Source organism: Pinus tabuliformis, chromosome 4_2 (genome assembly GCF_031772625.1).
Source record: "Pinus tabuliformis cultivar Carrire ecotype Pingquan chromosome 4_2, CPIR1, whole genome shotgun sequence".
NCBI classification, from domain to species: Eukaryota; Viridiplantae; Streptophyta; class Pinopsida; order Pinales; family Pinaceae; genus Pinus; species Pinus tabuliformis.
The window spans coordinates 813,532,927-813,553,975 of NC_142304.1; the positions used below are offsets into that span (position 1 = coordinate 813,532,927).

A 21,049-nucleotide genomic window follows, 5' to 3' on the forward strand; every position below is an offset into this window, starting at 1 on the left:
AAGGCCTATCGGCCTAATTAATGTAACTATTTAAATTAAATGGTTGTCTATAAAAATTGATTCATAATAAAAATGAAAATGTTGACGTCCAATACATCCCACATTACCAAAATTTAAGAAAGTCATAAAAATTAACTAAATTACAACTTTATATAGATATATATATATATAATCATGGAGATTCATCTCACTTTACCATAGAAACTATCAATGTGGAAATAGGTTTTGTTACAACACCTTAGCCCAGGGTTGGAATTTGGATTTCTCTTTACCCGTCATACGATTTTTTTTTTTACGTTTTGGGTCCTTATGCTTCCCGTGAAGAAACGTTATATTAAAAATTTTGCCCTTCAAGAGTGATGTTCTCATAATAAATTAACCCTTCACTAATAAAGTTTTGATTAAAAAATTACCATTCAATAAATAATTATGTTGAAAATTTTCATATATTTATCGTAAGGAAAAAAAACCAAAATTTGAACAAACTCAATTGTGGAGGTTTCAATAAAAAGTGTTGAACATTTGAAATTTGCTCATTTAAAGTATATAATCAGTCCAAGGTAAAACGCTTGATGGTTATCCATTTCATATATTTAAATTATCATTTAAAGCCAACAATTTACATTATGCTACATGAATATTTAGATGCCTAATAAGACTAAGTTCCATGCAAATTCAAAGATAATTTATGACATTATCTAATGTAATGTTTGATACAAAATATAAATATATGACACCTTAAAAAGGCATAAGAATGTACCACCAACTTCCAACCATCCAATAAGAGAAATACGTTTGGAAACAAATTATTAATTCATACATATACATAAATGATGGTTTACTAAAAAATCCAGTTACACCAAACTAATGTCACAACTTACAAGTTTCAAAATTTCATTGCTCCAATGACAATTAAAGCAATGAAATGCTTCATGTTTCATGAAAGTTACGCATTAAAGCCAAATAAAGAAGGGAATCACATATATGTGCAAAAAAATATCCTTGTATTTAAATGCATCTTGAGAAGCATAAAGCGAGAAAAGATATGCCATAGTACCAAAATGATAAAATCCAAAGGCATCACATCTTTTATCACATTTTCTACAAGATTGGTAAGATGTGGCCATTTTTCAACCTTGATGGCATTTTTCATGTGCCATCAACCTATAACAACAACACATGAAAAAACTTTCAAATGATATCTTCAATTTCTTTTTACATCAGTGATCATCAATGTAACTGTTCATGCCTGTATTCCACATTCCATCAATAAACAAAGAACGTTTAAATTTCATATAAAAAATATAAATATAGTAGAGGACAAATATATATAAAATATATAAACTTTGTGCAAAGTAAAAAAACATGTAACTTAATAATTCACACCTGTCAAAGGGTTGTCTTTCCTTTGCAGTTTTCCAAATCTCATAAACTTGTTCCCATTCCACATCTGTTGTGTTAGGACCTATTAATGATATACGCATCAATGCATCAAGTGTGTTAATTGATAGTCTTGTTCTCCCTATATCTTTGATCATATTTTTCTTAGAGAACCCTCGTTCACATGCAACAGTGCTCGCTGGTATGACAAGCATTGCTTGCCATAATTTTAGCATATTTGGATACCTAGATTGCCAATCTTTTGTTTGAGAAAACACTTTCCATGCATATTTCATTGGAAATCTTTCTCCATTCAAATAAACCACATCAATAAATTGGTATAGTTCTCTTTTACACGCTGTAACATCAAATGTTGGTACATTTTCACCTTCATTACATGTTTTATGCTGCAAATGTGAAAAAAGTATTTCAAGCCAATGCTTTGCATTATTTTCTCTGACATAAAGATCTGATGGATAATGACAAGGACTAAACAACCTTGCCGCATTAAAAAGATGAAGATCTAGAAATCTTGAATTGAAACTCTCAATCAATGCTTGGACATAATTTCTTGTAAGTTGTATGCAACTCTCAAGGGAGCCATCAATGCAAGTTTCCATTGGTTGTGGAAATTGTTCATCATGGATTGGAATATACAACAAATCATGTCTATGGGTATTTCCCTCTTTGTCAACATTTTCAAGGAACCCATCTTTAGAGTCTTTTAAAAATTTAGTAAGATGTACAGCACCTTCAGCAAAAGAATCTGATTTGCAGAAATATCTTTTAAGAGAATTTAATGCGTGGTCAATAGCTATTCCAAGTGATGTGACATCCACATTATCTTCTTGAAATTTTTTGTTTAGATTATTCAGCTCATTCAAAACATCAGCAAGTATATTCAAACAAAATTGAACTGAAAAAATTCTTGCCTTATCATACCATGAATTCTTTCTTTCTCTCTTCCACAAACTCAAAATAGCAGGCATTAATGTAACTAGTCTTTCAACCACTTGACCCCTAGAGAGCCATCGAATCCCATGGATTTGAATAACCTGCAAGGATTCTATTTCCGTTATCTCCAATAAAGAAACGAGTTCATTATTTCTCTTTGCTGAATTTCCAACCCATGAGTATACCTTGTTTGCTATTTTCTCAACAAACAAAAACTCTGGTATCTTTTTTGAAGCATCTGATGCTGCAAGTGCTTCACGATGTGCAATGCAATGAGTACCAATAAGATTTGGTAAATCATTCTTTAGCAATGTGACAAATCCATTTTCACATCCAACCACAGATGAAGCATCATCAGTCGAAACTGCTATTAGTTTCTCATTTTTCAACTACCTTGTTTCCCTTAAATTAATGATGGTATCATATATAGTCTTTCCTTTTCCATCAGGAACAGTAATCATTTTCATAAATTGTGACACTGGAGGGCCCAATCCTTTCAAGTCTAGATATGTAGAATACACAACAAGGTGTTGTTCCAAACCATTGTCTATACTTTCATCTAACATTATCGAGAAAAATGGGCTTTCTAATATTTTTCTAGTTTGAACCTCTTCAAGGTAATCTGATATAGAGTGAATAAATTCAGTAGCTGCTTTTCTATTTATGTAGGAAGAATACTCCACTCGAGAAGGCATATTAGGTGTTCGAAGATGCATTTGAAGATGACAAAGATCTTCATAAGTAGCAATTGAAATATCCTTTTGCGCAATAAAATATGCTAACTTCATAATGGTTATGACCCTTTCCTTATTAGCCTCATTTATTGTCACTATGTGTTCTGTAATGGGCTTTGCCAACCTTTCAATTTCATACAAATTTTTCTGAGTTGATGTTTGATGAATAATAGATTTTGCATGAGTTGTTATAGCATCATATTGAATGGTATTACATCCATCTCCAATACCCCATGGACCTTGAGCTTTGTATTTCTCACAAATTTTGCACTTCATACGAATCTTTCCATATTCAACGTTGATACTATAAACCCAAGGATGTTTTATCAGCCACTCTTCTCGAAATTCAAATAGCTCGATTGAGGGATTAAGACACCCTCTGTCGAGCCATTACAGTGGTTAAATAAAGGCTCGATCTAGCTTTCAAGCTCGATCTAGCTTATAACTCGATCTAGCTTTAAAGCTCGATCTAGCTTTAAGGCTAGATGTAGCCTAAGGTTGGATCTAGCTTAAAGGCTTGATCAAGCTTTAAGGTTCGATCGAGCCATTTTTTTTAACTCCAGGCCTAGGTTGTATTGGTGGGAAATTTCAAAAACATGGCTCGATCGAGCTCCTGGCTAACCTCGGGTTACATTGTTTAAGCCCTTAAACAATGCTATTTAGCACTTAAAAAGGGCTCGATCAAGCACTTAAATGGCTCAATCGAGCCATCGCTTTTTCCACCCAAACGTGCCCTCTCTCGCCAAAAAGTGTAACCCAACTTCATGATTTCACCCTTAACCTATGGCATTTTAGGAATTTTTCAATGTGATAAATTACTATGGATCGTGTTAGAGTTTGTTCTTATTTGAACAATGTTAATTTTCTTCCTTACACTAACTAATTAGAAAATATAATTACTTTTAATATTCTAACAATTAGGGTTTGTCAGCTACATATAGTATCTTACTTTTGTTTTTATATTTTAATTTTATTGTACCATAATTTCTTTTTAAATTTATATAGTAACAATATTTTTAATTATGTCTATAGGCATGTCTATTATTGAAAAAGGCTTCTAGAATTCTAATTTAATTATTGATAATTATTAGGTAGATAGTGGGGATTTAACCTCCATATAATATTTTAGAATATTCTTATTAGTATACACAAATCGAAGGTTGAGATTTATTTTCAAAGTAGTATGTATTTTTTTTCCTTTTAATTAAATTCATTAATTAAGAAAATGTCATATGAAATGAGTTATGGTTTCTTGGGCATGTGTTATTGATAAGCCATGGTTTGGCCCATGGTATAGTAATAAAGCCTATTTACGTATTAAGAATCCCCATCAGAAAGAATGGGTGGATCACCATTGTCAAGAATCTTGTTACATATCTTTTTAAATGTATATATGTTTAACTTATATATTTAGCAACTTGAGATGTATGATGAAGTGTTATGATGCTTATCATGAATTGATGTGTATTGGTGTTTACTAGCCATTTAATTTGTATCGGTGTGCTAGTTTTATTGATATTATGTAAAGTGAGTTGTTTCTTTATCTCCTAATGATTTAGCCTAGACTTAGCATATTTATGTAAACCCTAATTGAGTTGCAAGTAGTGTTGGCTAGAGTTTGAAGCAATATTACTAAGCTTCTAATTTTCTCTAGTGTTCATCTCGTTTTTGTACATTAGATACTTAGCTATAGTGGTGCTCTAAATAGAGGAAATATTTGATAGGGTATTGTATTTAATTTTGAGATTATAAGTTATAAAAACTTTGGAATTTGTTTTGTCTTTCTCCATTATCTGCTAGAGTTACACACCCAAACTTCTCTCAAAATGGGAAAAACTTGTGTCTAAGATGAGGATATGTTAAGGTTTGTTGCCTTTAATTTGAAGATTTTAAGTTATAAAACATTTTTGAATTTGTTCTATTTTTTCTACAATATGTTAGAAATGTTGTAGACCCAAAATTCACAATCATATATGATAATAGGAGTTTCCGAGAGGAGTTTATTCTTGTCATTTAGTCAAAGGTTTCCTAATTTATAGTTGTTTTCAAATCCATAATAAGTTTCCACATTCCATTTATCCCTTTTCCACTACTATAATTTTAATTAAATTTGCGATAAATATTAATTCAGTGACATAATCTAAAATCACTTCCTCCAAATTATTATTGTTGTCATATGTGAAGTTAATATCGATGATCTTTTAGTTTTCTTCATCATCAGTTTTATTTTATTAAAGTCAATAACCATGTCGTGGTAGGGCAAAAATCTTTAAAAGATTATTTTTATTAATTATGGAAATTATAGAAACTCTTTTTCCTAAAAATAATATCATCAACTAAAAGAAAGAAAGACGATAATAATGGCATTGCTTCCACATGAAAAGTCGTGGGAGTGAGGAGGTATTTCACCTCGACTTTTTACTTTTATTTTAATAATAGTAAAATGTAATAATAAATGCTAGTAATTGTTATCCCAATTTGAATTAAAAAAAATTAAATGTTTATAAGAATGGTCCATCCGTTTGAAAATGTATAAATATTTTTAAGCAATCGTTGCGGAACGAGACGTGTAATTTATTTATGCATAGATTTTGATTATTTACTAGCATATGCACCTGATGTTGCAAAGGAAACGTCGTAAGGCATAGAGTGTGGAAGAATAGGGACATGTGAATGGGCATTGTTGAAAGCAAGGGTGGATGATAAAGAGTTGCAATTGAAATTGTTAGTTATGTGTATGTTGAATATAGATATTTTATAAATAATAGTGTGTAGAAGAATAGTGACATGTGAATGGACATTGTTGAATGTAAGGGTGGATGATATTGAGTTACACTTGAAACTATTAGTGATGTGTGTTTTGAATATGGATAAGTAATAGTAGTGTGTGGAAGAATAGCAACATGCCGAAAATAAGGTCACTGCAGAAGAAACAAATTCCTGGTACACGTGAATTCACCCTGGCAAGCAATCCATTCAAACCTTCTATGTTGAGTTTTCTTCGTGCTAAATATTTATACTTTTCTGCCTTCCATAGTTCCAAGAGAACATTATGGTCAGAAAAATTGCTGCAATTAGGAAGGGACACCAACCTCCTTGTGGTACCTTATTCAATACAGATGATAGATAAACGCCTTCAAAGATAGCAAAAAACAGAGTGAAGGGTAGTATAAGAAAAATATTTTGTGTAAACGATGTCCCGTGCACTATTTGTCATAGATTATCCTTCTAATATTCTCACCAGTGAAGGAAACAAGTTTTTCCATGCCCCAAAAGTCAATAAAAACAACATATTATCAATACAACAATGCAAAGGTTTCTATCTTCCTGTATTTTACATCACAACTGAGCATCAAGGGCTGGCACTTCCAAAGGAGCGTGATCAATTCTTCTTAAAATTCGCCACAACCAAAACAACACCATCAAGACCAGTAACAATATAAGTAAGAAAAATAAAATATCTAACCATATATATGCTATTATTCTCCGCTGGTAATCCATAAGTGGTGACGTTTCAAGAGCTGATGCGAATTCAAGCAGCAAGCTAGCCAATGTTGTCAATTTGTTGTAAAACATTTGGTAGACAAACTTTGAATCTCAAATTCACCAAACAATGAGTAGTATTAAATAGCTCTAATTATCTCCATATAGCCCAGCTCACATATCCACTATCAAAACTGAAGTAAATTGAAAACGCTATCAAAACTTTTATCTCTTCCAAAACATAATTTAAAAACACATTGTGATATCTTGTCCATCTTTTACCTATCTAATGATAACCTAAAAATCACAAAACTTTGGTATTCTTCTTCTACAATGCCAAGATTTCAAATCATGATTCATACGTAGATAATCTACCATAAATTCAATAAATTTAAAAATGAATGCATATTTAAAATATGGTAAATGCTTAGAATTTTCATTATATACCGAATATCAATACATTATGATATGAAATAAGGCAACATTTTTCATCCTTGTGGTGGAAAATAGGATCGAGGGAAGCAGCTAAGAGCCATGGACTGTTTTATGATTGAGAATGTTGCTGTAATCAATGCTTGACTGGCTACAATGGCTGCTAAAGTGGCAACAATGAACATTAACCAATACACAGGCTGTAGTATTGCTTTGTAAAATGTAGAGCCTATGTCCCCTGGGTTTTCTATCAAATAAGTCACTTGTCTCGTATATGTGATAAGCAGAGATGGGTAAACCAACACACAGAAAGCAAGCTGCAACGAAAAACCCAAATTTCTCATTATGGTACTAAAACTTGAGGATGAAGCACGCAGGTATGATGAAATACTAATAATTATGTCCTTGACATATAGCTTGGACCTGGATTGATTTCCTGTTGAAATGGCCCAAGTCTGCAAACATGGCCTCGGCACCTGGATCCAGTCAGAACAAAGCACTGATGTTAGTGTTTCTATTTGTATAGCTTTAACATAAATAATTGGGATGAAGTTACGAATTTTGTTTGAGAAAATCATTGGTATGGATTTATCAATTGAGTTAGAAAACAGTTCCAAGTATACTATATGATAAAATGAGACACATATCATCATGCGAATAATCAATACCTGTTATACATAAGACTACACCTGCAAGCATCACCCATCCTTATTAGTGATATTCATGAAAGTAATAGTATATATAATATGGGTTGAATGCCTTGAATGCTCTAGGATAATATTTCACAATATTATACTGTCCTATCATGATGTTGGTCATGAACCAGGCAATCATTATGGGTGAGAACATGAAGCTAACTTTACTTGTACCGAGTACTTACACTCTAGATGAAACACCAATGTATTCAAAATGCTTCTGAGTACTCTAGGTGAAATTCATAGCACTCAGTGCCATTCATTTCGATACAAAGACAAAACATGATTTCCAACTATGAAAATCTGAATAATGAGGAACTGGTTATCATAAATTATGTAGCTTGCCTAACATCCCATGGCATAAATATCCAACTGTGGATCCTCTTTCCAACAACTTAATTAGTCTTCTCAATTTTGGATTTGGGTACAGCCTTGTATGGTATCTTGATTGCAGATTCCCCGAATATTTAGGGGAGCAGTTAAATATTTGACAACGTTTTTTATGTCGATTGCAGATTCCCCAAATATTTGGAGGCGCAGTTAAATTTTTGACTAAGTGTTTTATCTGGATTGCAGATTCCCCAAATATTTAATAATCTGGCGGACATAAAAACCATGAAATTTTTAACCGTGCCCATATCCTTGTCCATCCAATTGCCAAATATTCAAAAAATCAGCAATCAAATAAGCTCCAGGATATGGTCGTGCATGCTATTTTCCAGGCATTACATGGATACAACAAGAAGTCTTTACACCGGCTGGCGGGCTGAAATGAATGGCAGATAGAGAAGATAACGTTTGATCATCTTGAAGGGGCAATGCAGAAAATATTCTGTTGACTTAGCCTGAGGATATTCACACTGATAGAGATACGTACGATTTGACATAATCTTTAAATGTTCAAATGAGTCATGAAAACAACTGAATCGTTTTAAATAAGAATTATCGCTGTCTTTAATGAACTGTCCATATATATCAAAGCATTTCGAGGCCTATTAGAAGTGCACTCGAGAAATATATATGTATAGACACACTGTTTTCTTTTTAATTGAAGTGAGGTTGGGTGTATTTCCATAACAATGTCTTCCCTGACGAAGTCCATGCAATTTGTGGTTAATTTATTCACTACCCATGTAATTATATCTCTGATTATCACCTCACTTCAGCTGAATTGCAAGGCAGCACCTGCAAATGCCAGAGTGGAGTCCTTTCCAGGATATCATGGCAATATTAGTTATGAGATATATGCTGGGTAAGTGCCATATCTATCCAAGGTAAAGTATATTTATTCATGAATAAAGTCCATGTTCAAATGTAACAATAATTGAAAGTAACAAATTCAAAGTGCCAGATTTTTCACTGGAAAGAATATTTATTCATTAACACAGTCATGTTCAAAAATAGCATGCATGAATTTGCTCCTGTTTGTAAATAAACAATTAGCTGTGTATTTATGCAAAGATTAAGAACATAACCAAAGAGTTCATAGCTTGTAGAATGTTCATAGCTTGTAGAATGCATGCTTATATGACAAAGAAAGACAGAAAAACATAAAAGATATACAGATATCTAATTGTTATGCACAGACTGTGAATATGTTTGAACAGAGTTTAATTTCTATGGATACTTAATAAATTTGGTGACAATTGAAGCTAAAAAATATTAAAGTCAAAATTGTTGCATGGAGAGTTCAAAATATGTAAAAGACTAGGAGCGAAAATTGTTATATGGAGTGGTTAAAGATGTGATTCTACCACTCTTATATTCTATTGGATGACCAATTAACTGCATGAAAGTCTTTGTGTTTTCTTCATATTCATGCAGGTATGTGACAGTTAGTGAGGCCAATGGAAGAGAAATTTTCTACTATTTTGTGAAGTCAGAAAGTAATCTAGCAAATGATCCACTTCTTCTTTGGCTTGAGGGAGGTCCTGGTTGCACCGGTTTCACTGGATTTCTCTATGAGATTGGTCAGCTATGGGAATTCTTGCTCTTATTGTCTGTTTCAATGCTCAAAGTTGCTATTTACTGAATGAATTTTGATCTTGTACATATTAAGTTTTCAAATTGTGTAATCTGGCCATGGGAACGGCTTGTTCAAATGGCTAACTGTAAGCTCACTTTTACCCATGTTGTTGGAATTGGCACCCAAAACCGAGTCAACTACTGTTATAATTAGGCTTATGCAATACTAAGATATCATTGTAAACCAAAGAATAACGGAAATCGATAAATTATGGATTTCATACTCTTGAAACATTACCTATTCATTGTTCAGCATTGATCGTGAAAAGATAATGCACTTGCCAGACTTGCAAGGCTAGGCAGGGTGGGAGGCTATTTTGATGGAATCCTTGTGTAGAGAAAAACAGAACATAATAGTGATTTTTAGAAATTTGTAAAATAAAATGATAGAGATCTTCTAATATTTATCCCAAAGTTTTTCTCCTATTGCAGGTCCAATGAGTTTTGATCTCAGTAACAATTCTGGGAATTTGCCCACGCTCATCCCCAATCCACACTCTTGGACTAAGGTTGGCGTTCAAGGCTCCTGCCTCTGCCACTATGGTTATAATGAAATGTTTTCAATTAGGGCACCAAATTTTTTTCCCTCTTTCAAACATTCGTCAAGTGAGCATACTAGATTATGTCACTGATAAAGCATCTCTGTTATCAACTTTTATGTTCTGTTGCTTTCATCACTTTGGAATTTGCCATTATTAAATTGTTTCTCATCCAACTTGGACTTAACTTGGATGCCACTGAATGTATAAATTTTTGTTGTAATGGATTAACCTTGAATGGTTTTGCACATGTAGGTCTCCAACATTCTTTTTGTTGATTCTCCAGTTGGGACTGGTTTTTCTTACTCCAATACAGCTATAGATTACAAGACTAGATATTTTAAGGCTGCTTCAGATATGCATACTTTCCTCATAAAGGTTTTCAGTTCTATCACGCTACAAAAAATTAGTTTACAAGTGTATAGATTTTTGTGAATCTCAGTACAGTTTATAATCTTGGATGTAGTGGTTTGAAGCATTCCCTGAGTTTCTATCTAATCCATTTTATGTCGGAGGGGAATCTTATTGTGGTATTAATATTCCAATGGTGGTACAGGAAATAGTAAATGGTAAAGCACACACGACCCATGTTTTGTTATTCAGTTGACTTCTTGGATTCTCTGTTTTTGGAATAGGCTGGAATTTCTTTGTGGCAGCAGGAGTCCTATAAGTTGATTTGAGGTTGCATTTCAGGAAAACATATGTTCTAGACATTGTATTTTTCTTAATACAATTTGTTTTATGATTGATACTTTGATGCTTGACCGTTGCAACCTCTCTTTCTTGGCTATGACAGGAAATGAAGCAGGTATTAAACCAACCTTGAACATTAAGGTCAAAACTCTTTGCTAATAATTGAAATTCATAGCTTTCTTCATTCAGGCCTCTCCAAAATATGTTGGTGACTATGAACAGCGTTATGTTCATTAGGAATTTTACTAGATGGTCTCATGGTCTGACTTCTTGCATGGCTAGTTTTTCAGGGTTATCTGTTTGGAAATGGGATGGCAGATGAAGTATTTGACAACTCAGAGGTGCCTTTTGCAGATGGAAAGGGACTTATTTCTGAAGAATTATACCAGGTGTGTACCCTGCAACGTTAAAATAAGAGACCATGAAATCATAGGCACACCATGCTATCTGCATAATGCAACTTGAAATTTCCAATAAAAATATTAAAAACATTTCATCTTGTCTCTGAATAAAACGAAGAATGAATGAAGAAAAGTTACCGGATAGTTTCCAAAAGACCCACTGCAGTTTTAGCCATGGCCCCGGACAAAGATCCACTGGTAAACTCTCTAAATGATCTGCCTTTGAATAAAGTCTGCATGCATATCAAGATTAATAGTTCCCATATCAATATAAAGAGATAGAGCAGTCGAAGGGTCATCATTTTCTTCAAGTCCATGCAATTTGTGGTTAATTTATTCACTACCCATGTAATTATATCTCTGATTATCACCTCACTTCAGCTGAATTGCAAGGCAGCGCCTGCAAATGCCAGAGTGGAGTCCTTTCCAGGATATCATGGCAATATTAGATATGAGATATAAGTTGGGTAAGTGCCATATCTATCCAAGGTAAAGTGTATTTATTCATGAATAAAGTCCATGTTCAAATGTAACAATAATTTAAAGTAACAAATTCAAAGTGCCAGATTTTTCACTGGAAAGAATATTTATTCATTAACACAGTCATGTTCAAAAATAGCATGCATGAATTTGCTCCTGTTTGTAAATAAACAATTAGCTGTGTATTTATGCAAAGATTAAGAACATAACCAAAGAGTTCATAGCTTGTAGAATGCATGCTTATATGACAAAGAAAGACAGAAAAACATAAAAGATATACAGATATCTAATTGTTATGCACAGACTGTGAATATGTTTGAACAGAGTTTAATTTCTATGGATACTTAATAAATTTGGTGACAATTGAAGCTAAAAAATATTAAAGTCAAAATTGTTGCATGGAGAGTTCAAAATATGTAAAAGACTAGGAGCGAAAATTGTTATATGGAGTGCTTAAAGATGCGATTCTACCACTCTTATATTCTATTGTGTTTTCTTCATATTCATGCAGGTATGTGACAGTTAGTGAGGCCAATGGAAGAGAACTTTTCTACTATTTTGTGAAGTCAGAAAGTAATCCAGAAAATGATCCACTTCTTCTTTGGCTTGAGGGAGGTCCTGGTTGCACCGGTTTCACTGGATTTGTCTATGAGATTGGTCAGCTATGCGAATTCTTGCTCTTATTGTCTGTTTCAATGCTCAAAGTTGCTATTTACTGAATGAATTTTGATCTTGTACATATTAAGTTTTCAAATTGTGTAATCTGGCCATCGGAATGGCTTGTTCAAATGGCTAACTGTAAGCTCACTTTTACCCATGTTGTTGGAATTGGCACCCAAAACCGAGTCAACTGCTGGCACCCATGTTTTGTTATTCAGTTGACTTCTTGGATTCTCTGTTTTTGGAATAGGCCGGAATTTCTTTGTGGCAGCAAGAGTCCTATAAGTTGATTTGAGGTTGCATTTCAGGAAAACATATGTTCTAGACATTGTATTTTTCTTAATACAATTTGTTTTATGATTGATACTTTGATGCTTGACCGTTGCAACCTCTCTTTCTTGGCTATGACAGAAAATGAAGCAGGGATTAAACCAACCTTGAACATTAAGGTCAAAACTCTTTGCTAATAATTGAAATTCATAGCTTTCTTCATTCAGGCCTCTCCAAAATATGTTGGTGACTATGAACAGCGTTATGTTCGTTAGGAATTTTACTAGATGGTCTCATGGTCTGACTTCTTGCATGGCTAGTTTTTCAGGGTTATCTGGTTGGAAATGGGATGGCAGATGAAGTATTTGACAACTCAGAGGTGCCTTTTGCAGATGGAAAGGGACTTATTTCTGACGAATTATACCAGGTGTGTACCCTGCAACGTTAAAATAAGAGACCATGAAATCATAGGCACACCATGCTGTCTGCATAATGCAACTTGAAATTTCCAATAAAAATATTAAAAACATTTCATCTTGTCTCTGAATAAAACGAAGAATGAATGAAGAAAAGTTACTGGATAGTTTCCAAAGGACCCACTGCAGTTTTAGCCATGGCCCCGGACAAAGCTCCACTGGTAAACTCTCTAAATGATCTGCCTTTGAATAAAGTCTGCATGCATATCAAGATTAATAGGTGAGAGAAATTGGGATTCCCATATCAATATAAAGAGATAGAGCAGTCGAAGGGTCAGCATTTTCTTCAAGTCCATGCAATTTGTGGTTAATTTATTCACTACCCATGTAATTATATCTCTGATTATCACCTCACTTCAGCTGAATTGCAAGGCAGCACCTGCAAATGCCAGAGTGGAGTCCTTTCCAGGATATCATGGCAATATTAGATATGAGATATAAGCTGGGTAAGTGCCATATCTATCCAAGGTAAAGTATATTTATTCATGAATAAAGTCCATATTCAAATGTAACAATAATTTAAAGTAACAAATTCAAAGTGCCAGATTTTTCACTGGAAAGAATATTTATTCATTAACACAGTCATGTTCAAAAATAGCATGCATGAATTTGCTCCTGTTTGTAAATAAACAATTAGCTGTGTATTTATGCAAAGATTAAGAACATAACCAAAGAGTTCATAGCTTGTAGAATGTTCATAGCTTGTAGAATGAATGCTTATATGACAAAGAAAGACAGAAAAACATAAAAGATATACAGATATCTAATTGTTATGCATAGACTGTGAATATGTTTGAACAGAGTTTAATTTCTATGGATACTTAATAAATTTGGTGACAATTGAAGCTAAAAAATATTAAAGTCAAAATTGTTGCATGGAGAGTTCAAAATATGTAAAAGACTAGGAGCGAAAATTGTTATATGGAGTGCTTAAAGATGTGATTCTACCACTCTTATATTCTATTGTGTTTTCTTCATATTCATGCAGGTATGTGACAGTTAGTGAGGCCAATGGAAGAGAACTTTTCTACTATTTTGTGAAGTCAGAAAGTAATCCAGCAAATGATCCACTTCTTCTTTGGCTTGAGGGAGGTCCTGGTTGCACCGGTTTCACTGGATTTGTCTATGAGATTGGTCAGCTATGGGAATTCTTGCTCTTATTGTCTGTTTCAATGCTCAAAGTTGCTATTTACTGAATGAATTTTGATCTTGTACATATTAAGTTTTCAAATTGTGTAATCTGGCCATCGGAACGGCTTGTTCAAATGGCTAACTGTAAGCTCACTTTTACCCATGTTGTTGGAATTGGCACCCAAAACCGAGTCAACTGCTGGCACCCATGTTTTGTTATTCAGTTGACTTCTTGGATTCTCTGTTTTTGGAATAGGCTGGAATTTCTTTGTGGCAGCAGGAGTTCTATAAGTTGATTTGAGGTTGCATTTCAGGAAAACATATGTTCTAGACATTGTATTTTTCTTAATACAATTTGTTTTATGATTGATACTTTGATGCTTGACCGTTGCAACCTCTCTTTCTTGGCTATGACAGGAAATGAAGCAGGTATTAAACCAACCTTGAACATTAAGGTCAAAACTCTTTGCTAATAATTGAAATTCATAGCTTTCTTCATTCAGGCCTCTCCAAAATATGTTGGTGACTATGAACAGCGTTATGTTCGTTAGGAATTTTACTAGATGGTCTCATGGTCTGACTTCTTGCATGGCTAGTTTTTCAGGGTTATCTGGTTGGAAATGGGATGGCAGATGAAGTATTTGACAACTTAGAGGTGGCTTTTGCAGATGGAAAGGGACTTATTTCTGACGAATTATACCAGGTGTGTACCCTGCAACGTTAAAATAAGAGACCATGAAATCATAGGCACACCATGCTGTCTCCATAATGCAACTTGAAATTTCCAATAAAAAGATTAAAAACATTTCATCTTGTCTCTGAATAAAACGAAGAATGAATGAAGAAAAGTTACCGGATAGTTTCCAAAGGACCCACTGCAATTTTAGCCATGGCCCCGAACAAAGCTCCACTGGTAAATTCTATAAATGATCAGCCTTTGAATAAAGTCTGCATGCATATCAAGATTAATAGGTGAGAGAAATTTGGATTCCCATATCAATATAAAGAGACAGAGTAGTCGTAGGGTCAGCATTTTCTTCAAGTCCATGTAATTTGTAGTTAATTTGTTCACTACCCATGTAATTATATTTCTGATTATCACCTCACTTCAGCTGAATTGCAAGCCAGCACCTGCAAATGCCAGAGTGGAGTCCTTTCCAAGATATCATGGCAATATTAGTTATGAGATATATGCTGGGTAAGTGCCATATCTATCCAAGGTAAAGTATATTTATTCATGAATAAAGTCCATGTTCAAATGTAATAATAATTGAAAGTAACAAATTCAAAGTGCCAGATTTTTCAGTGGCAAGAATATTTATTCATTAACATAGTCATGTTCAAAAATAGCATGCATGAATTTTCTCCTGTTTGTAAATAAACAATTAGCTGTGTATTTATGCAAAGATTAAGAACAAAACCAAAGAGTTCATAGCTTGTAGAATGCATGCTTATATGACAAAGAAAGACAGAAAAACATAAAAGATATACAGATATCTAATTGGTATGCACAGACTGTGAATATGTTTGAACAAAGTTTAATTTCTATGGATACTTAATAAATTTGGTGACAATTGAAGCTAAAAAATATTAAAGTCAAAATTGTTGCATGGAGAGTTCAAAATATGTAAAAGACTAGGAGCGAAAATTTTTATATGGAGTGCTTAAAGATGTTATTCTACCACTCTTATATTCTATTGGATGACCAATTAACTGCATGAAAGTCTTTGTGTTTTCTTCATATTCATGCAGGTATGTGACAGTTAGTGAGGCCAATGGAAGAGAAATTTTCTACTATTTTGTGAAGTTAGAAAGTAATCCAGCAAATGATCCACTTCTTCTTTGGCTTGAGGGAGGTCCTGGTTGCACCGGTTTCACTGGATTTCTCTATGAGATTGGTCAGCTATGGGAATTCTTGCTCTTATTGTCTGTTTCAATGCTCAAAGTTGCTATTTACTGAATGAATTTTGATCTTGTACATATTAAGTTTTCAAATTGTGTAATCTGGCCATGCGAACAGCTTGTTCAAATGGCTAACTGTAAGCTCACTTTTACCCATGTTGTTGGAATTGGCACCCAAAACCGACTCAACTGTTGTTATAATTAGGCTTATGCAATACTAAGATATCATTGTAAACCAAAGAATAACGGAAATCGATAGATTATGGATTTCATACTCTTGAAACATTACCTATTCAATGTTCAGCATTGATCGTGAAAAGATAATGCACTTGCCAGACTTGCAAGGCTAGGCAGGGTGGGAGGCTATTTTGATGGAATCCTTGTGTAGAGAAAAACAGAACATAATAGTGATTTTTAGAAATTTGTAAAATAAAATAATAGAGATATTCTAATATTTATCCCAAAGTTTTTCTCCTATTGCAGGTCCAATGAGTTTTGATCTCAGTAACAATTCTGGGAGTTTGCCCATGCTCATCCCCAATCCACACTCTTGGACTAGGGTTGGCGTTCAAGGCTCCAGCCTCTGCCACTATGGTTATAATGAAATGTTTTCAATTAGGGCACCAAATTTTTTTCCCTCTTTCAAACATTCGTCAAGTGAGCATACTAGATTATGTCACTGATAAAGCATCTATGCTATCAACTTTTATGTTTTGTTGCTTTCATCTCTTTGGAATTTGCCATTATTAAATTGTTTCTCATCCAACTTGGACTTAACTTGGATGCCACTGAATGTATAAATTTTTGTTGTAATGGATTAACCTTGAATGGTTTTTCACATGTAGGTCTCCAACATTCTTTTTGTTGATTCTCCAGTTGGGACTGGTTTTTCTTACTCCAATACAGCTACAGATTACAAGACTGGAGATTTTAAGGCTGCTTCAGATATACATACTTTCCTCATAAAGGTTTTCAGTTCTATCACGCTACAAAAAATTAGTTTACAAGTGTGTAGATTTTTGTGAATCTCAGTACAGTTTATAATCTTGGATGTAGTGGTTTGAAGCATTCCCTGAGTTTCTATCTAATCCATTTTATGCCGGAGGGGAATCTTATTGTGGTATTAATATTCCAATGGTGGTACAGGAAATAGTAAATGGTAAAGCACACATGACCCATGTTTTGTTATTCACTTGACTTCTTGGATTCTCTATTTTTGGAATAGGCTGGAATTTCTTTGTGGCAGCAGGAGTCCTATAAGTTGATTTGAGGTTGCATTTCAGGAAAACATATGTTCTAGACATTGTATTTTTCTTAATACAATTTGTTTTATGATTGATACTTTGATGCTTGACTGTTGCAACCTCTCTTTCTTGGTTATGACAGGAAATGAAGCAGGTATTAAACCAACCTTGAACATTAAGGTCAAAACTCTTTGCTAATAATTGAAATTCATAGCTTTCTTCATTCAGGCCTCTCCAAAATATGTTGGTGACTATGAACAGCATTATGTTCGTTAGGAATTTTACTAGATGGTCTCATGGTCTGACTTCTTGCATGGCTAGTTTTTCAGGGTTATCTGGTTGGAAATGGGATGGCAGATGAAGTATTTGACAACTCAGAGGTGCCTTTTGCAGATGGAAAGGGACTTATTTCTGACGAATTATACCAAGTGTGTACCCTGCAACGTTAAAATAAGAGACCATGAAATCATAGGCACACCATGTTGTCTGCATAATGCAACTTGAAATTTCCAATAAAAAGATTAAAAACATTTCATCTTGTCTCTGAATAAAACGAAGAATGAATGAAGAAAAGTTACCGGATAGTTTCCAAAGGACCCACTGCAGTTTTAGCCATGGCCCCGGACAAAGCTCCACTGGTAAACTCTCTAAATGATCTGCCTTTGAATAAAGTCTGCATGCATATCAAGATTAATAGGTGAGAGAAATTGGGATTCCCATATCAATATAAAGAGACAGAGCAGTCGGAGGGTCAGCATTTTCTTCAAGTAAAATTTACTGCGGTGGGTTTAGTATGAAATTCTCTCTACTCGGTTCAGTAAATAATACTTAAATCATTGGGATTGAAATTTGAAATTGAGGATCTCCAATGTTCTACTCTGGAGTCTGTACCAAGGGTAGAAAAGCATACTTACTTGGAATGCTTTGCGCAGATCAGAAGCCTGAAAATTTTCTTTGCTGGGTAGTTTGTCTAACTTTGCCTCCATACTTTTCATAATTAAGGGATCCATGGTGCTCAGAGCCAATAGCTCTATGACTTGAAGTTATGGGATTTTCACACCCCACCTCAAGTATGGACTGTTAATCTCAGAAACCCAAATGCCATAGAGGAGACCCACAATACCCATTGCCCGCATGCATGGTGCCATTCGACCCTTGCTCGGCAACCCCAGACGAACTGTTATAGACATTTTTGTGCCTTGCAGCCATAAGCATGAAATGTCCATAATCTAAGGGATCCAAAGTCCCTAAACATGTTGTTCCTACTCCTAGAGGAACAAGGCCAGCAAACCACAGCAATTCACAGGAGTTCTCCACCAGAAACTGCTCAAAAACAAGTCAATTCAGGATCAATTCAGAAGCTCTACTAGCTGACTGCGCTGAAATGCAGAGGTTACACTAGCTACCTGCAATGCAACGCAGGCAGAAGCACTACCAGGGTGCGCTGAGCGGGAAATGACAAATGTCAGGGTATATTGTGAAAGGTGTCAAGACTGTGGAAGCTTCCAGAAGATTCCTCCATGACACATGCCTTGATGAGTTCGACTAACTGATGAGTAAGAGGCTCTTAGCCTCCAAGTGGAAGTAAGAACTGACAGAGAAAGAGGACACTAGTCAGATCACAAGCTGACTCATCTTCACTCTAAACATCTATATATAGATCTCTTCTCCATGAGATCTAGAGGCTGGAATTTGGTTATTGCAAAGAATTGTTGTTGGTTTGAGACTGAGATTATTGGGTGCTTAATGCTTTGAGGGAAGGTGAAGATAGGAATTTCATTTGCTGGGAGTGAGATGCTGGATTGGAACCATATGGGTTGTATCTCCTCCTGAACCTTGTTATTCATCAATAAAGCTATCTTGGTTTCTCCTATATACTGATGTATTCTTGATGTATGATTGCATTGGTGTATTTAGTTTACTTCTAATCCTGAACTAGTTATGAATGAGAATATCTGTCTTTGTGTAGTGTTCTTCTCTTGTGATCTTGCAGGAACCTGTTGAAGCTGGGCAAGCGAGAAGGCAAGTAGCTGTTCTCTTGTAGTCTTGCATGAACCTGTTGAAGCTGGGCGAGCAAGAAGGCAAGTAGCTGTGAACTCCCAAAGAGAAGAGAGACCGGATCGAGGGACAAACGGAAGACACCGGTAAGTCTATTTATCTCTCTTCTTTCTCATTTCATAAAGGAAAGATATTAGGATAGCTGCTTTTCTCTGTTGCTAAGGCACTGTCACACCTTAGGTGGATAGGATCGTCCTGCATAGGCATTTTTCCCCACAACACGAACCACATTGCACTCAACAGCATTCGGCTCTAGGAATCCGTTCCCCGCCTGCGTCGAGAGGTCCTTCGAAACAGCCGTGGATTGCAAGGATTGACATCGCAGAGAATTGAACTTGAAACCTCTGCGTTTGCCGTGAAACACAGACGAGGACTTGAGGAAGATTGGGACCGATACATTCGAGCAAGTGCTCGGGGAAGGAAGCAGTTGATGTTGTGGCGAAGCCGCCGCTTTGATCGACATTACAGAGTCCCGATAGTTGAACCGTCTTCTATAAATTGTTACCAAACTCTCAACTCAACAATGGAGATCTGCCAGTTGCGATTCTTATAACGTTTCGGTGGAATCAATCCGATGGCTGAAACAATTTTAATCGTCTAACAACTAAATCAAGCGCTCACAAATGGACACGTAACCTCAAAGGAGAGTTGGTTTCAGAGGGGAACGCCTTACGACGTAAAAATAATTATTTAATGTAATTATTTGAGAAATTGGTAAGTGGGTTGGTTTTATATTCGTTGCTTTTAAGTGAATTTTATCTTTCTCAGTACATGTGTCAAAGGTAAGTAATTGGGGATTTGAACATGATATTTTGTATTTTAAATCAGTTTCATACTCACTGTATCTTGAAGTGAACTTCACCGTCTTACCTAGGTGAGCCTTGTCACCCCCTAGGTAATCATCACTACCCCACCTAGGTGAATCTCACCACCTCCATGACATGGTCATGAATAAGCAACCAAGGATTTGAACATGGGATCTTGTACTCAAATTTACTTTGCATTTCCATGGGTTTACCAAGTGAGTTCCTCGCAGAGCTTACTTTTTATAATTATTTTAATGTGGGCATTAATTAAAATATTTAACTATCCATGTTAACAAATATATTTCAATATCAACTTCATATATATTTATATATTTAATGTTAATTATAAATAAAATATTTCAATGTCCAATTTTAGTAAATTAATTTTATATCAACATAATATATGCAGAGAAAGAGTAATTTATTCTCTTCTACCCTCATTAGAAACACCCCATGCTCCCCGAAATATGGTTGTTGAATATATAAAGCTTGTGCTTCCATGGGCCTACTTTGACATTGCTTCCTTTGAAAATGGATCTTGCAGAGGTGGGGATATCATTTTCCTACGAGACAACTGCTCCTTTAAACGTCAAATTAGTCTACAAAAAGGATCAAACAACTATGTATAGCTACTGCCCATGAAATTCCTTCTCCTTTTTGCCATAGAAAATGATGCAAGTCTTTCC

The 21,049-nt window shown here is 34.7% G+C and overlaps 2 protein-coding genes across 2 annotated transcripts; one reads left to right on the plus strand and one right to left on the minus strand.

Annotated features, from left to right (window-relative positions):
* Positions 1-8,757: 8,757 nt before the first annotated feature.
* On the plus strand, positions 8,758-10,912 carry LOC149172167 (serine carboxypeptidase 1-like). Its single transcript, XM_089426226.1, has 6 exons — positions 8,758-8,930; positions 9,503-9,648; positions 10,136-10,212; positions 10,498-10,620; positions 10,709-10,772; positions 10,878-10,912. The coding sequence occupies exons 1-6, from the start codon at positions 8,758-8,760 to the stop codon at positions 10,910-10,912; spliced, it is 618 nt and encodes a 205-aa protein (XP_089282352.1).
* Positions 10,913-11,472: 560 nt separating this feature from the next.
* LOC149172168 (uncharacterized) lies at positions 11,473-18,512 on the minus strand. Its single transcript, XM_089427666.1, has 4 exons — positions 18,414-18,512; positions 18,078-18,172; positions 13,324-13,418; positions 11,473-11,569 (listed from the first exon to the last, which is right to left on the minus strand). Exons 1-4 carry the CDS (start codon positions 18,507-18,509, stop codon positions 11,544-11,546), a joined length of 312 nt encoding a protein of 103 aa, XP_089283792.1. The 5' UTR covers positions 18,510-18,512; the 3' UTR covers positions 11,473-11,543.
* Positions 18,513-21,049: the final 2,537 nt, after the last annotated feature.

Bases quoted from the DNA above. Each gene is read 5' to 3' on its own strand.
- LOC149172167 (XM_089426226.1), top strand. From the start codon at position 8,758: ATGTCTTCCCTGACGAAGTCCATGCAATTTGTGGTTAATTTATTCACT. The intron at 10,213-10,497 runs GTTGGCGTTCAA...TTGCACATGTAG, and splicing joins ATCCACACTCTTGGACTAAG to GTCTCCAACATTCTTTTTGT. The intron at 10,621-10,708 runs GTTTTCAGTTCT...TCTTGGATGTAG, and splicing joins TGCATACTTTCCTCATAAAG to TGGTTTGAAGCATTCCCTGA.
- LOC149172168 (XM_089427666.1), bottom strand. From the start codon at position 18,509: ATGGATCCCTTAATTATGAAAAGTATGGAGGCAAAGTTAGACAAACTA. The intron at 18,173-18,413 runs GTAAGTATGCTT...ATATGCATGCAG, and splicing joins ATCTGCGCAAAGCATTCCAA to ACTTTATTCAAAGGCAGATC. The intron at 13,419-18,077 runs GTAACTTTTCTT...ATATGCATGCAG, and splicing joins GGTCCTTTGGAAACTATCCG to ACTTTATTCAAAGGCAGATC.